Source organism: Charadrius vociferus, unplaced genomic scaffold, assembly GCF_000708025.1.
Source record: "Charadrius vociferus isolate BGI_N301 unplaced genomic scaffold, ASM70802v2 scaffold698, whole genome shotgun sequence".
NCBI lineage: Eukaryota > Metazoa > Chordata > Aves > Charadriiformes > Charadriidae > Charadrius > Charadrius vociferus.
In genome coordinates, this window is record NW_009649598.1 from 62,743 (window position 1) to 79,980 (window position 17,238).

Genomic DNA, 17,238 nt, shown 5'->3' on the forward strand with positions numbered 1-17,238 from the left:
CAGCAGCTCCGTCCTCAATCCGGCACCTGGCTGTGGGCTTCCTGGTCGATGCGCTCACTGGACATCCAGCCCGGCTTTAGCAGGGCAGGCACCTTCTGCCGTAGTAGCGGCCACCAAAGCCACCAAGGCTACCAAGGCCAAAGCCTCCGGAGTTGATGGGCACTCCCTCAGCACTCAGGATGCTGCCAACGGCCGCGGAGGTGGTGGATCCCACAGCGGTGTTCTGGGGGAAGGAGCTGAGGATGGGTCCCGGCAGGGTCACCACCACGGGAGATGGTTCAATAATCACGCGGGAGTCCTGGCACTGCCTGACACAGGGCTCGTTGCAGCTGTTGGCCAGCGGGGTTGGGCCACAGGGGCGGCACAGATCGTAGCAGGACATGGCTGTGGGACGGAGGTGCACCTGGGAGAGAGGGCAGGGAAAGCAGAGGCAGCATGTGAGGCACAGCCTGACAGCCTGCTCGGCAAGAGAGAAGTCCCAGGCTGGGGAGCAGGGACAGGCTGCATGGGAAGGAAGGGAGGTTAAGGAGCCCTGATCCCCAAGGTTTCCCTGCAAAGAAAGCCCAAGACCTTCTCCCACGTCCCATGGTGGTGGCAAGGAGCCAAGAGTCAGGAACACAAGAACGGAGCAAGCATTTCAGCAAAAGCTACACCAAGGCCAGAAGAGAAAGACAGAAATTTCAAAGAAGAGAGACAGAGGAAGGCACTTGCTACTTACCTTGTTCACCACAAAGGAGAAGGCAAGAGAAGTGGATGAGGGAGCCTGCACTCGGACTGGCTTTTATACTGCTCCAGACCGCCCCAGGCCCAGAGGCACCCTTGGCGCACGTAATGCGTTACCAACAAGCTCATCTTGTATGGAAAGCACTACCTACTAGCAAAGTAGGCTTTGATTCAGGATTTGCAATGCTCCCTCACTTTTTCCTTGGTAATGGCATGTCCATTCCACCCGACAGCCCTGTTTTACGTGGCATAATTAGAGATTAAATGAATGTCATGCACCTTACTCTTGATTCAGATAATTTAGGCATTTATGGTGATTTGCTTGGAAAGCCTGCATTTTTCCTTCTGTGTCTGACATTTTAGTCCCTAGCTTGTCTTTCACAGGGCCCTTTACAAATTAGAATGATGCGAGACTCATCTGAAATAGTTACATAATTGGAAAATTTGCATGTTTCTTGCAAATATACTTCCCGGTATTTTTCTCTATGTCTTCGGATTGCACCACATATCTAGTTTGAATCTCTTATTGAGAGCAAAATATTTTTTTAGATAAAAGCCTAATTAGGTCACATACCCTGCATAGTAGCAAATTTTTAGCTTGTCAGTCACCATTAACCTTTTTATTTCAGAAACCACATCATGGTTTATAGCATATTGTGTCACCGCCTTCTAATTTTGTAGAATCTCCAACTACTTTTAATCCCCATCACAAAATATGGTACCATCAGAACGTTTTAAAAAGTGTGGTCTTCCAAGCCAACTTAACTTCAAGCCATATGTAGAAATAATTTGCCCCTTATCCCACAGAGCAGTTTCTGTAAAGGCTCAAAGAGTGTTTTTTCCTCCCCTTCTTCCAACTGTGAGCTGAGGTCTGCCTGGAGGGTGTCTTATGTTTTTACATGGAGTCAGAAAATGGAGCAACAACTTGTAAGGAGAATCATCTCCCCAAGCTGAGACTGAAAACTTTCAGACTTTATGGATTTATGTTCAAACTGTGCAAGGCCAATGGGTTACACAGGTCAGCTGTTTCTACCTGCCCAGATACTAAATTGCACGGTCAAGATACAAATTCAAATCCATTGTGCAACATGGGGCAGTCCAGACACCTACAAAGTACACACAAAACTCTTCTCGCAACAGGACTTTGAATAAAAGGTGTACTGAGACCAGTGAAGACTGCGATAGCACAAGATACAGAAACGTCCCATTAAGCGTTTGAGATGAAACTCAATAGAAAAAGTGCTGTGGGTGTTGAGAGATGCCAACTTCGGAGTTTAGCACAGGGGGTTTTAAAGCGAACCAGAATCATTCTACAAAGCATTTGTCAGTGGAAACACTCTGTTCGGCATCTGGTGTTGGATAGGGACAATTGGACAAGTTGTTTCCCCAGTCTAATTAGAGGTGTAATATGCTGAGGTTTTACGTACTGGCCTAACAATTTAGTATCCAGAAAATCCACTTACGGAATTCAGACAACTCTGCTGTAGGAAAGAAATTAAAGCAATTGAAAACACATGAGAAGACGGCATCAATGCAATTGCTTGAACACATAATTTCAGTTGATTTATTACCATCCCCAAATACAGAAAAAAAAATGCTTCATTCAGGTGCTGTAGCAAATGATCATTTATACTACATTCAAATAATTTGAGTAGGTAATTTTGGCTTACCAAATGGAGAAAAAGGAAGAAAGACTGAAGCTTAAATTTTTACACCATTGCATGAAACATTTCTGAAGAAAGAAATGTTTAATTTCATTCATTAAAACATCACAGCTACAGTAAAACAAGAACTAAACTGACTGTGAAGGGATAAAATTATCCATGCCACAGAGTCGCTACAAAAATCACATCCAGATTTGTGATTTTACTTTTATTATTTTAAGAATTCAGTACAGAGAGTAACCATGCATCTTGTCATAATCGTTGAGGTGGAATAAGTGATCGGTTCCAGGATTAATGGAAATGTTTTTATAAAACATCCTTTCATTCAAAAAAGTATATTTCACTTAAAGTTTTCTACCTAGCAATATCAGAATCTTGATCTTTCATTTACCTCCATTACGTATTTAGAAGCCGCTGAGGCGTGTCTGTCTGCAGACCCCCAGGGCTGCATAGCAATATTGAAGCTTCTCCTTTGGCTTCTTTAAAGGAAAGAACTTCAAAGTTAGTCCCAAATACTCATTAATGGTTGAGACATACAAAGTGTATACACTATGTAAATATTGCAAGTATATGACAAAATTTAAATAGTTTGTCACTTGGATAATAACATCACTTTAAATTTGCGAGTCACGGTTCCTCCCTAAGCAGGCAATATTTAATAGCTTCAGAAACCAGGTTTATTAATTTTTTCATTAAAAAGTAGTTTTGTGTGTGTCATAATAATAACCTTTTATAAATCTTCTGGAGCAGAACCACAGCTACTCAAAAATTCTTATGACTATTTAATGCAGCAGCTCTGGGCAACAAAATGAGGTTGGAATATGGGCTTTTTGGAAGTCACCAGCACAAACCACCCACTTTCTCAAGCATTAGCCTGCTGCCACAAGTTCTGTGCCTGTCCCTGCTGTTACCACAAAAATGTGTTTTATATAAATCCTAAGTTATTGCTTCTTTCCCTTTATCTTTCCCAGCATGTCCTTCTCAGTGAAAAATAATTTTCTCAGCTCTGCTAGTAGCAGACTAAGTTGCCCACCTGCAAAGCTGGAGCCATACATCTGCTCCCGACCCACGGCAAAACCCCACATCCAGTGACCCCACTGTAAGTGGGCTCCTTCAGGCTGGACCATGAAGGTTCTGAGACTTGCTATGACACCTAGTGTGGTGCAATCACTTCTATTTCAATGTGCTATCCAGGGCAGAAATTGGTATTCTGTTTCTTATTCTTTAGAAAAGGACATTTCTGGCCATTCTAACCATTTCTGATAGATGAAGCACCATTCTGCACTCTAGCTTAGGTTGTTCCCTGGGATGCTTATTTGGGTGTCAAGCCTGATTAAAGGGTCTGTCTGTAAAAATCAGGGTGAAAAGCTGCAGCCACCAAGGATGACAAAGACGTTTTTGTCCCCACGTAGCTCGTTTTTGGGCTGTTGTGCCAGAAGTCGTATGCCCACAGGATGAGCAAATCAGGGAAAGTGTCTCGCGTAGCCTGAGATCTGCCCTTCCCTACAGTCAGATTTCCTCTCTGGAGTTGTTTACCTGCTACTTGTTTGCTTCTCTAATAGAGCAAGCGAAATTTTTCTCTGTAAATCCCTCCTAAATTATGAGGTGTGTTGGAGGCATCCCTAGGGCAATAAGTGTTATCAGGAAGCTCCGCGTCCTCCTTGGATCAGATGTCATATCACAAGTATTCATTAATGATTTATACATACAGAGTGCTGTGTTATTATACTTGAAGTGTGGTATTGGCTTCAGACACCCATGAATTGAGTAATAATATCCTTTTAAAACAAACAAATCAAACTCACGGATGTCATTCCACTAATCTGCTCCTAATCAGGTCATGATTCCTTGCCTTTTTTCCCTACGCTGCATTCATATTAGATCCCACTCGCCTCTCACTGGCTCGGGTGAACCTGGACCCCAGTAGATACAAATAAACTCCATTCCATGGATTTGCATGTTATTGCCATGAAGGGTAAAGCCTTATAATTTTAATCTTTTTTTCTTTTCCCCAGGATACAAGTCATCTCAGTGACAGATTATTTCCCCTTTCTGTGAGCGTATTTCAAGAACCAGCTCCTCTTCGATGGCACAGCTGCCGGGGTTTTTGGTAGGCTGCCTGTCAGCCGTCTGATGCTCTTGTTCCCCAGTCAGCTTCCCCTCAAATCATATTTAGCTGCACTGCTCATAAGGGCAGAAGATGGGCTGGAAGCTGGAGTGCACTGCTTGGAAAGCATAAACGAACTTTCTAAACTACTAGTTCCTCCTAGCTTCAAATTTGAAACAGCTCTGAGATGCCTCATTTTCCAGGCAAATGGCTTCTAAAAATCCTATAAGGCATCACAGCTTTGGCAGCCAAAATCCCACCATTTCCTTGGGAGAAAACTTTTGCTTTTGCGGTCAAGCAGGAATGGTTTGGGTGACTTCTTTCTAATCCTGTCTCCCTGGATGTCTCTCACAGCTCCCCCAGCTCCGAAGCAGGACTCATGAGGATCTCAGAGGAGGGACTCCAGGGAATCAATAAGCTCCATATGAAGCAATACCAAAGACCATGGCTATTACTTTCATGACCTCTGCCATTGGCCACCCCTAAGGAACCTGCACGCTTAGAGAGTGAGTTGACATTATCTGATACATAGGGAGAAGGAATTTGTTTTTATTTGCTCCCTAATTTTAGTCCTTCCGTACTCCAAAGAAGCTGGATCCCACTCTCAGCCAGGTGGTGGGATTTTGCAGCAGAAGGTCTTAGCAGTCAGCTCTTTGGTCAAGCCTGATGAGCGGCAGAGAGGACTCCCTCTTCCTTCCCCACTAATGCTGGGATTACACTTGTAGCTGGGTGTAAATAAAAAACCTCCCTTTACAGGTTAAATGTACAATCTGTTGTAACTATGCAAGGAAATCTCTTGGGGCAAGATGCTGCCACTGCTGGGGTACCATCCTATCTTGTGGAAGATTGAGAGATTTCAGTATAAAAAGCGATCATGCTCCACTGGAAACCATTTAATTTACTTAGTTGCCAGTATTTTCCCTTTTTTTTTTAGCAATTCATTCAACCTGTGGTCCTCGTCTTCTAAATAATTCCTGTAAAGCAGATGTCTCTCTAAGGATCCCAAAGCAATGGCAGTCATTGGGAAAAGCCTGCGGAAGTTTCAGATTAAAGGATTTCAAAGCACTTTGCAAACTCTCATTAATGATTTATACATGCAAAACACTTATTATCATATTTTAAGTATCCAGCATGATTGCAAGTGTTTTAAAACAGAGTTACAAAGTCACCCTGAAATATGTGTCAAGGTTATTAATGTATATTCTCTAGTTATGTATTAAAGCGCTTGCATCATGCTCCATTTTTGTTTGATTTTCATTTGAAAAGTAGCTTTGCACTGCTGCCACATGTCGCAGAACAGGCAACTGATGAAACTTGCTGCAGAGAAAACCTGAACCTTCTAAGACAATACTGATTTCTCAGAAATTACACAAACGCGCTTGCTGGCTTGCTATGTAGGTGAAAACAGAGCATGCATAAGCTCCACATCTTGCTTAATTTTGTTTGCATTTAGGGGAGGGGTCCCAGAAAGGACCGAACTACTCATATTGATAAAGGAATAACAAAATAAAGACCCTTTCTTAAGATCCTTCATAAAGACTTGGAGATCTTTTCAGAGGAGTCAGGAGAAGGATCTGCGCAAAGGGTTGGGCTCATGGACATCTCTAATGAAAGAACGTGAAGGTCAGAAAATGTGCAAATCAGGTCCGTCTGACACATGCAGACAGTATGCAGAACTTAGCTTTGGGAAAAAACCCAAACAACCGAGTAACTAATTAGGACCTCAAGCACAAAAGGCTTCTTTTAGCTTTCAATCATTTTAAGAGAGTTCCCACAACATAGGCCTCCTATTTCTCTTCTTATTCTTTCCTTTATTTTTCTTTCTTTTTCCTTCTTTAAGCGTTCTCTTCAGAAAAGAAGATAAATCCATGTTGAGGCAATTGTTCATTGGTAACCAACCATTACCTAAGGGATGATTTTTGACAGAGGATTTTCATTTAAAGTGTATTATTTTTATAACAAAGATCATTACTCCACAGTTAGTAATTTGCAGGCATTGGTAATTGCAGATTTCTTAAGTGACAGCTTAGGTTTCAAAATACATAAATAAAGCCATGGATTTTAATGAGGGATTAGTGTCTTAAATACTCTAAGCAGCTTTGAAATACTTGGTACTTTTTTCCTCTGTTTTGTGGACAGAGGAAAAAAAATAAAAATAAATCAATGTTTATAAATCAATTCATTCTAAGTAGGGAAAAACAAAAAGAAACCACAGTTTGAGAATTTCCAGCCCTGTTGAATTGCTAGGTTTTGTTCAGACCGAGTGGACCTCCACTGCACTAGGATTTTTAATCTCTTTGGATGCTTATCTCTTCAGATTCCATTTCAGGTCTCTTATCTTCCCTGCAAACACCACTGTCCCAGAGAGAAGGACATCCCTGTGTCCAACCCACTGGCTTAGCTGCGGTTTCACACACTTCAGCCATGCTCTAGACCAAGTAAATCCGCCATTTATTGTGGAAACAACACTGGGAGAATGTGAGTACAATGGGTACTCTTAATATTAAATAATGTATTAAAACTCAGGTCTGTGTTTACTTCCTGACTGCCACAGATTTCCTATGTAAAACTGGAAAAGTCATTTCAGGACATATCAGAAAGTGCTCACTGTACTTTTCTGTACTGACAGCCCCTCCCTTAATCCCTCTGCATTAATATTGCATTTGTAAAAGAGATAGTAATCCCTTCCCTTTTGTTTCTCGGGTCTAATCAGTTCAAGCGCTTGTTGTTCGGTGTGGGGACTTGCCCTTTGTTTGCCCAATGCAATGCAATCTCAGTTAAGACTTCAAAGAGCTGCTGGAATTCAAATTATAAATAATATGATAAATGCCAATGAGGAAAGCCTGTTTTACTCCAGGCTGTTCCATTTGCTCACCAAGTGACCTCTGACAATTCATTTAGCCTCTGTGCTTCACTATTGAACCTAGATAATCACTAGAATTAAAATTTGCCAAAGGCAATGAAAAATTAAGCTGCAATGGAAGCGTGAGGTAGCATTTTACATAGTGCCCAAAAACTGCAAAAAGAGTAAAACTCTAAAGGAGTCCCACAACATATAATGGCACAAGGGGCTGTAAAAAGAGGCTGGAATGACCACAAAGCACTGAGCAGTCTCTGGGACAGTATTTAGAAAAGAAAAGGAGCCCGGATCACACTAAACCTGGACGAACAGCACAAAAGGCTTCAACAACAGAAGGGGAGCACAGTTGGCAGCTAAGTTTTTTTCTTGCCAGGCATTTCCAGCTATCTTCCTGGGATGTTTGGTGAAGATGCTGTAATCACAGAATGGTTAGAGTTGGGAGGGACCTCAAAGCTCATCTCATCCCAAAACCCCCTGCCCTGGGCAGGGACACCTCCCACCAGCCCAGGTTGCTCCAAGCCCCGTCCAACCTGGCCTTGAACACCTCCAGGGATTGGGCAGCCACAGCTTCTCGGGGCAACCTGCCCCAGGGGATCACCACACTCTCAGTCAAGAATTTCTTCTGATCTAAATCGCCCCTCTTCCAGTTTGAAGCCATTACCCCTCATCCTATCACTACATGCCCTTGTAAAAAGACCCGCTCCAGATCATAGAATCACAGAATGGTTTGGGTTGGAAGGGACATTAAAGATCATCTAGTTCCAAGCCCCCTGCCATGAGCAGGGACGTCTTCCACTAGACCAGGTTGCTCAAAACCCCATCCAATCACATCCCATTTGCCCCAAGCACTTGTGGAAAAGCCTCCATGGGGCATTGCCCTGGTTCAGGCAATGTCCAGGGCCACTCAGCTCACCTGGGCGCAGGGAAAGTGCTGCCACCAAAACCACCACCGTTCCCGGGCTCCTTCACACCTTCTCCTGCTGTGGGGTTCCATGCCTGGAGCATCACAGGTTGTCTTCCTGCTTTGTCTATAAAACTGAGCTACTGGGGCAATTCCAGCAATTAAGCTATCTACTGCATGCAGTAGCTTTCCTCCCCAAGAACAGTGCCCGTGGTGGCTTACAGTCAGTTAAAAATTGGATATTTTTTTTCTGCCTACAGGTTTTTCAGGTTTATCTTCACTTGGCTTATGAGCAGCGTGTTGTGTGAATTTTATATCGATACAACCAATTGTTTTCTCTCTCCATGGATAAATCTCAAGAACCAGAATCTTACTAAATGGTTTCTGAATGAAAATAAACATATATGAATCTCCATACATATATATATGAGACTCTTCAGGCAAATGAATCCTACAGCACAGCTTTAATGTTACGTAGCTCCTCAGTGGCAGAGCAGTGCATAGGCAGATTAATTACAGAGGTAAATCTTAGGACATTCCCACCTGCCTTTACTCCCCTTTTGCCTGGGGCCCTCAAAAATCTACTTTAATCAGAAAACTGTACTCATTTTTCCCGTTCCTTATTACAGCCCTAAAAACCAACCTGGTTCAGATGTCATAACAGTTCACTCGAATAAAGTCCAAACATCACTAAGAGTGAAACACAAATCCACCTTTTTACGCCAGACTTTTTTTTTTTTTTTTGGCCACCTTCTGGCAAAAAGTGAAGCACTGACTCATTGGTGTTCCCCCAGAGATCCACATGCTCCAAATCAATGAGAGACAAGAGGCAACACTTTTCATTTGTACCAAAATACCACCCCTTTGCGCCCCTGAAGTACAGCTGCCTTCAGCGAACAGGAAAGGCTTTATGTGATGTGTGTTACGCAGAAGGAATAGGCAATTCCCCCCCCCCAGCTCCAAGGAGCCAGATTTGATTTTGAAATATTTTAGACAAATGAGTGTAAATGCTCTAGTGACCCCTGCCAGGGCTGAAGGCACGCTGATGCACCGGCATGAGCACCACACACCTGGCAGGCAGTTGGAGCGTGAAGTTTCCTCACCAGGACGGAGCAGAGAGAAGTGAAAAGGGACCAAAACACGGGGAAAAAAACAGCTACAAATAAATATCGTGCAAACTTGCACCAGCCCTGACTCCCGGCATTCCGCAAGCCCATGAAGCATTCATGAAATCGTGTATTTCAGCCTTAGATCTTTGCCTTCTCCAGAGCAGCTGAAGAGGGAAGCCCCTGCTGGAGCCCTCTCAGCTGACTCACTTTTCGCAGTTACTCCAGTCCCAGAAAGCTTTTTAGTCCCATGCGAAACTTCACAGTCTTCAAAAAACCATCAGGCCCCTGAATCTCATGGCAAAAACTATCGAAACTATTATTTCTCTTCCATATTCAAAGCGAGGGGCAGCCGTCGTGCGGTGCTGGGAAGATGAAGTGCCTCCCTTCCTCGCCTTGCGAACAGGGAGGAAGGATTCCTTCGTTCATAATTACTATTTACTTAAAATTTTGCCTCATATCATAAATTATCTGTAGCTTGGGAGGGTGTTAGCAGGGGTCCTAAGGCAAAAGCGCTTATGGGAACTTGTAAACAGAACAAAAGATTTCAGACTGATTCCCAGTCAGTTACGCATCGTGCATCAGGTATGCTAATGGCACACAGTGGCTTGTATTGTGTCCCCAAATACATAAGTGATCCCTACCCCCGGTATTACAATAAAATTTTAATTAAGAATACCTCTTACATATTAAAAAAACCCACCTGTTTCTGTTTTTTGAGCTGGCCTCTCAGGTGGCTCTTATGTCAAAAAACTCCTAGCTGCACTAACTGGCAGCTTTTTCAGAAACCTGTTTCTATGTGAATCCCAATTTCCCTCTCCTTCTTTAACACAATATTTCTGTGATATTGATTTCCTCTTTAAAGCGTTTATAAAAACATTTTTAAATCCACGTGTCGGGCTCATTCATAAAAATCTTGACAAACTGACAGCCCCTGTTTTCTCCGATTCTTTGGTAGTCTTACATTAAAGTTATGTCTCTCATTTGTGTTAAATTAAGCGTCCATCAGGACAGAGCTATTTCTTGCGTACTCTTCCCCCCCGGTCTTCACCTTAATACTGTCACAGAAAAACACAGCCTGGATGGAAAATCCAGAGTCCATCACAACCTTCCCTTTCCTAAACTATTGCCCTTTTCAACCCGGTCAAAAAGTTGGGAGAAAAAAATAAAGGGGGGGGAAAAAAAAAAAAAGAAAAACAAACCCCAAAACACGACTACATCACCAACCCAGCTGTGCGATGCTCTGTGACTTCACTTTGAGTCAGTGGCAAAAAAAACCCCGTGGGTGGCATCTCCCTGCCTTTAATTGCAACAGGGTCAAACCCTGCAAAGAGGCCTGAAACAAATCCATATGCTCCACTGAAATCCTGCACAAGCGCTTCTTATAGTGACAGAAGGGGCTGTTAGATAACGTCGGGCTCTCTCCCTGGGATCCAATCCCGGGCAGAGGCAATTGGTCTCATTGGGAAAGTGGTTATGAATTTATTGAGTTGTTCTCCACATCCGTGAATATTCACCGAGAGGGATAACAGCTGTATACGGTTCAGTTTAATGCCCCGTAAGGCATTTCAGAGGAAAAGTCTCTTCTCTTCCACAATGTGCCAGGTTTGGGAAATGAAAATAAAATCCCATTTCCTGACAGCAAATGGTGCTACGGGTGCTCCTTTGAATCCCTTCCACAAACTGAATTGGAGGGGAAACAAAAAAAACCAACAAACCCACAAATAAAAGAACGCTTGATCAACTCATGATATAACTGAAATGTGGTTAATGAAGTATATCAAGTTCTTTTTGACCCATGAAACGTTCAAGCGAATCCTGCCTGCAGGGTGTAGTGCGTATTTAGCACACTCCGTGAAGATCCAATAGCTAACAAACACAAACAGCGAGCAAAACAGTTTCATTACTTGCAGAAGTTATGCATGCAGCAAAGTTTGTTTTGCAACTAATTAGGACTTCATGCAAAAAGGGTGTCACATCCTCCAGGCAATTTGACTAAGTGTATAAAAGCATTTGCTACGTAGAACTCTTCTAATCACTTTTCTTAAACTCTTCTCCTTGGTGATCCGGGTAAGTCAATTTTGAATCAATTACTTATTGCTATCTAAATATTATCAAATGATAGGTTAAAATTCAGAAATGGCGATGGGGTATTCTTCCAGAAGTATACTTTCTGTTGTCCTTTAGTTTTAAGTCAATTTAAGTTTTACACTTCAGAGGGGAAAGCTGGCACTTGCAAACTACGTTAGTGTTCAGGACAGCAGTTCATTTAAACCAGGGGCGGCACATAAAGTTCCCTCAGAACTCTAAGGAGTCTCAATAATTTCATACTGGGTAGCATTCTTTTCATATTATAAAGACTAGGTTTCATTAAAGAAATTATAATTTTAAAAAATAATTTTTTTATGATGTTCTCACCCTCAGCTGTCTTCAAGGAAGCTACGGTGTCTTTTAGCAGCTGGAGAACTTGTCCTAAATATTTGCAGAATCCTAGAGACTGGAACTCAGATTTTTCTGACTAAAAAGCCACTTTGTACTGGTTTTGTTTAAAAATATATTTATAGAGCTGAATTCCAAACCTAGAAGGAATGTACAAGTGCTTCTTCACCTCTTTTCATGAATACTAGGATGAGCTTTGACAAATTGTTCATCTGCATTGGACCACTGGGGATCCCTCCCCTTAGGGCTGATCTGTGGTAGCAATTCTTTTCCCAAAGGCGAGAAGAGCCCTTTCACATCCAGCTCTTTAGCTGGTAAAATAGTCTGTGGTTGCCTTTTTCTTACCTTCCAGTCAAAGGCATAGGGTCAATTGGAAAAACGCCGAAGATGCAGCCCTGAGGACTGGAGAAGGCAATGATGGCGCGTGGCTAAACTGGGATGTTTAGACAGAGACACAAGAAATCCCCCCAGAATTTTGTCTCTCCCACAGACTCCCAGGGTAAACGCCGGTACTCATTTGGGAAACCAGTTCATGCCCATCCTTTGTGCCAGCCCTTAATCTCTTCCACATCAGTTTCACACTGATAAAGTGAAGAAAATTATCACTTCTGCCTCACTCTGTTTGCCTTGCCTAATTAGTGTGGGCACAATTCAGGGCAAGCACGGCCTCTTAATCTATAATTATACAATGCCCAGGAAAATCTGGCCTTGATATCAGGTACAGTTTTAAAGAGCTGTGTGATTTCAAATATAAGATACTGTAATCCAGATGATATATAATGAGACCAATAAAAGATGGGTGGATCTCCATCCCAGATCATACTGTTCCACTTCTAACCGGGTGAGATGAGGTAACCAGGTTCACCCCCATGTTTTGGGTTTGCCAGTGCTGTGAGGATTAAAACCGAAGTTTAAAACATGGAAGTGGGCTGGGAACATGGCTTTCAGCAGGGTTTGAACTGGCAATGGGAGGAGCAAGACAGAGCAGCTCAACACATCGAAAATCCTGGGAAGGAGAGCAGAGAAGCAATAGCACAAAAGTGTTTTAGGATAAAAACAGTGGTGATCTAGAAAATATCATCAGATATTGAAACAATGACATTCGAAAGGGTTACTTAGGAAGAAGAAGAGTTGCTGGATGGGAAAAGGAAACTGGACAAACATTTAACTGTCACCTCCTGAGATATTTGCACCTTGTGATTCCCTCTTCTGCCAGCAATCGCCAATATCCAGCACTCAACCCTATCTTCCCAAAATCTCGATATCTAATGTGTAAGCGTCTTGCTGGACTAACAACTGCCTTTTCCCCCCTCCTTCTGTGTTCCAGGTCTGGATCTTGCCCATGTCTCCCTACGAGTGCTGCCTGCCGCCGGGGGTGTTATGCCCCGAGCCCTTTGCCCTCACCTCCAATGAGACCTGTGTCGTAAAATATCCCGATACAATAGTGGACATAGTGGACCCTGACTTGCCACCGTATTCTGTGATATATCCTGGCCCAACTCTCACCACTTTCCCTCAGCAAACCATAGTGGGATCTACTGCATTGTTCGATATCAGAAACTTCCTCGGTTCCAGGGGATTTCATGGGTTTAGGGGTATGTGTGGTTCTGGGACAGCGTGTAACTCAGGATTATCATTTTATGCTACAGGAAACTTTAATCCTTGTTCTCCTCACTTGTCCAAACCATTTTGTTATAGAACTTGCAGACCAACCTAAAATCCAACATATCCTGTGGAATAAGTGAAATGCAGAACCGAACAGTAGGACAGATCACGGCTGAGTCTATGGCTAATGGATTATAGAAGTGCTGAGTTCCCACAGCTCCCAATGGAGTCAATAAAACCATGGCTTCCTGACGCTAGACCTGCATGAGGACTAGAATTTCCAAACTACGAGAAATTGAAATACCACTGTTGATCTTATTCAAAATTAGGATGAAATAAAAAAAAAAATAATTCCAAGAAACAAGATTTTCAAAAATATATTTTGGGCTTGATAAAAATGTATCTTTCAATAAATTCAAGTTTTTATGCCAATATTGACTTTTTATTATCAATTTCTCTCAAAAGAAGAAGCATAAAATATTTCAAAATTATATGACTGAAAATCTTGGGTTCCAAAATCATATTTTATCAAATTTCATATTCACTTGTATACTTTGCTGAACCAGCATTTACCATTAAAAAAAAAAAAAAAAAATCAGCTCTACTTGGCATTTCTTGAAATTAGGCATTTGTAAGTCTTTCTTGTGCTTTATTTCTGCTTAGACCCATGGTGTAATGGTTTCCCGGCTTATTTTTCTGCCTATATCTCATTTGAATCAAACCAGGATAAAAAAAAAAAAAACTTCAAGCAATTGTAATAACATGTTTCTCTGTAAAGTACTTCTGCTCAAGGAAGAACAATCTATGCAAAAATCATGGAACTGGAGATTCACTGTAGACCCTCATGAAGTCCTGGAACTCTTCTGATTATATCCTATCCATCTAATTTTGCGCATGTGTATTCCACATTTCATTCCCATTAAATATTGTCATGCAGCATGCAGTTTTGGGTTTTCCTTTTTTCCTCTACACTTTATTTTTGAACCCTTGCGAGTCCCACCACGAGTGGCATCATCACCTTCCGGAGGCTCGACGCCCATGCCGTCATTAACTACATCACCACCCAGTATTTATAACTTTAGCGTTTTTCGAGAATTCATCCAAACTGCATTTCTGCAGGGAAGAAAGTCACTGCTGTGCCCCACGCAGGGCAGTGTCAATCCCCTTCCAAAGCAGTGGGCTTCCCAGGCAGGTTCCCCCACAGCAGATGCAGATTTTTTTGCATGAATTGAAGGACTAGAATAAATTTCACGGCTTACTCATAAGGCTATTCCCCAAAAACAGGACAAAAATCATTGACCAAGCACGTACGGGCAGCAGCAGGGCACTATAACCCTCTCTCCGGGTCACATCGTTGGGACCACTTGCGCAAGAAGAATCTGCAATGTGGGTACGTGCAACTTAATAGTGCAAGGCAAATATATATATATATTGGCCAACACACGGAAATAACTAGGACTAATGAGTTATTAGGCTGAACATTAATGTGCTCACGTTCCCCCCAAGAGGCACTACGGGCCCAGTGGAGGAACAATTCTGCTTTTAATTATCTATGTTCTGTGACTCAGAAGGATCAATCACTTCTCCCCCTCCCTCATTATTCTGTTCTTTCCATTTTTTTTTATTTTTTTTTTTTAAAGGACAAATATAAGTGGATAATTTTTGGCTGGGCCTGTAGCAGTAGATCCATGAAAAATTACATCAAGGATCACACCCTTAAGTCAGAGACAAAAGCTGCTGCCTCACATGATTTTAAAACGGAGACCTTTTCCCCATAGTAATTTCCAGGGGATTGTTTCCAACAGCCTTCCCCATCCCCCAGGACATTTTCACCATCTAACCTACTCAAGTTCCTGAAGTCTGCAAATTAAACCTGCAACTTCTTTTTTCCATAAATCAATCCAAACTTCAGATGGCTCCTGTATGATCCTTTCAGTAGCAACAAATACCGTTTCCAGAATGCTTCATAAACATTAATTATATCTGTACACACGCAGAGCATTGCAAAACTAAGCCTCTGCCTTTGGATTTAGACATCCAAATGTTGAGCAAGACCTACACTTTAGAAATACTTGTATGAGGATTGCGAGCATCATTTTTCAAGTGAGATCATTATTTTGCCTTTTTTTTATATATAAAAAAAGCTTTTTATAATTTTAAACAAATTGCCCCAACTTTTTTTAAAGTGCACGGGACAAATCCCAAGGCAGCAGAAACCAGATCTCTCTCTGCCCTTCAGCAACCCGGTCTGCATCATGCTCAGTTTGCCTTGTGCGTGAATACATAATATTCATGTATTTTCAAGATCAGTGCCTTGTAACAGTCTAGCCCCAACGAACGTGTCTCCAATAGTGGTCTACTTAATAACAAATCAGCAAGTCAATTGTTAGTAGCTACCATGGACCACTAAAGTCATGCTGCTCTGTGCCACCACCGCATCTGTCCTGGTGCTTCTCCTCATGCCTGGGATGGAGGATCCTCCCTCATTTCCAACGAGGGGATGGTGTCTGTCCTTTCTTTCTCGTTCCCCAAGGATCTGTGCAAAATGTGGTCCATATTAACATAAGAGACCCGGCGTAGGTGTAACTCTTCTGTGAATACACCCATCTGCCTCGTGGCCCAGGCCTTTGGGCAATGGCCGTACCTTAAAGGAGGGCAGGGGCATGCAGCACTGATCACGGAGCTGGGAAGCTCCACGTGGTCTACGGGAAAGGGGGAAGGATCACCCGGGCCCAAATTGTGTACTAAAAGTCTGTTCTTATGCCCTTGCGCAGCTTCCGTACAGCCTGGGGTTTCATTTCATTTAGACTCCCAACAGCCTCTAGCATGGGAAGCGCCTCTCCGAGGGTCGGCTGGGGCAAAATCATTCACTGGGAAATCTCCAAGTGTCCTCAAGGAAAGAGTTTCGAAATACTTCTTAAGTGCTTTGTATTGATTTACATAGGCAAAGTGCCTATTATAAAGTTAATATCATGTAACTCAATTTACATGTCCTGGAATCAGATCTTTACTATCAGGTAACTATTCATCTGGATCAGCTGCATCCGATGATAAGCCTCAAATGTGGAAAGGGATTGTTCATCACTTCACAAACTTTCCCATGCAGCAGAATACGTTCCTGATTCTCCCTAACATCCTTCTCTTCCCCTCTCTGGTTTCAGAGAGCTTCTCCTGTGCACAGGACCAGGATAAAATTTACTTTCCTGTTCTTTGCTTATTTCCTAAATTTGCAACTACTTCTACGTTGCTCATACCAAGTTTTTGGTCTGCCCTCTCAAGGAACTTGACAGCAACAACACCTATTTGCAGTTATTGAGAAAAGGCAAGTTGAAAGTCCTCATCCCAAAAAGGTTTTTGCTTTTCCTGCACAAAACATTGGAACAAACAAATGGGACAAATCAAACCATATCTTATGAGACTCCTTACGTTCAAATATCAAGTAATAGCATCACTTTAAACTATACATAAGAGGTTCATTCACAATACTTCGTAATCGTTAGTTCCAGCCCTTGAGCTTTGAGTACTTTGATTGCCATTAAAAGTCACCCCCCGGGGTGGGGATGTGGGAGCAGAGGTCCGGGTGCTGGGCAGCGTGTCTTGCCCCATAACTTTCCCCAGTCTGAGGTCTGCCAGGGAGGACAAAGGATGACTCACAGCAGATTTAGCTGCTACACCCACAGATTGCTAAAAATACTTTCTATGTTCTCCTGCATAATTTGTTTACATTCCTGTGGTTTGTTCCTGATTAAATAACTTCAGGTTTCCATGCCATAAATTGTCTTTAAAATTCAAGATGAATGTGTGGGATTCCCCTGGGGGAAAAATTCACTTGT

General features: G+C 42.5%; 1 protein-coding gene across 1 annotated transcript; it reads right to left on the minus strand.

The window, feature by feature from the left end:
* Positions 1 to 76: 76 nt before the first annotated feature.
* LOC104291216 (feather beta keratin-like) lies at positions 77 to 382 on the minus strand. Its single transcript, XM_009890421.1, has one exon. It carries the CDS (start codon positions 380 to 382, stop codon positions 77 to 79), a length of 306 nt encoding a protein of 101 aa, XP_009888723.1.
* Positions 383 to 17,238: the final 16,856 nt, after the last annotated feature.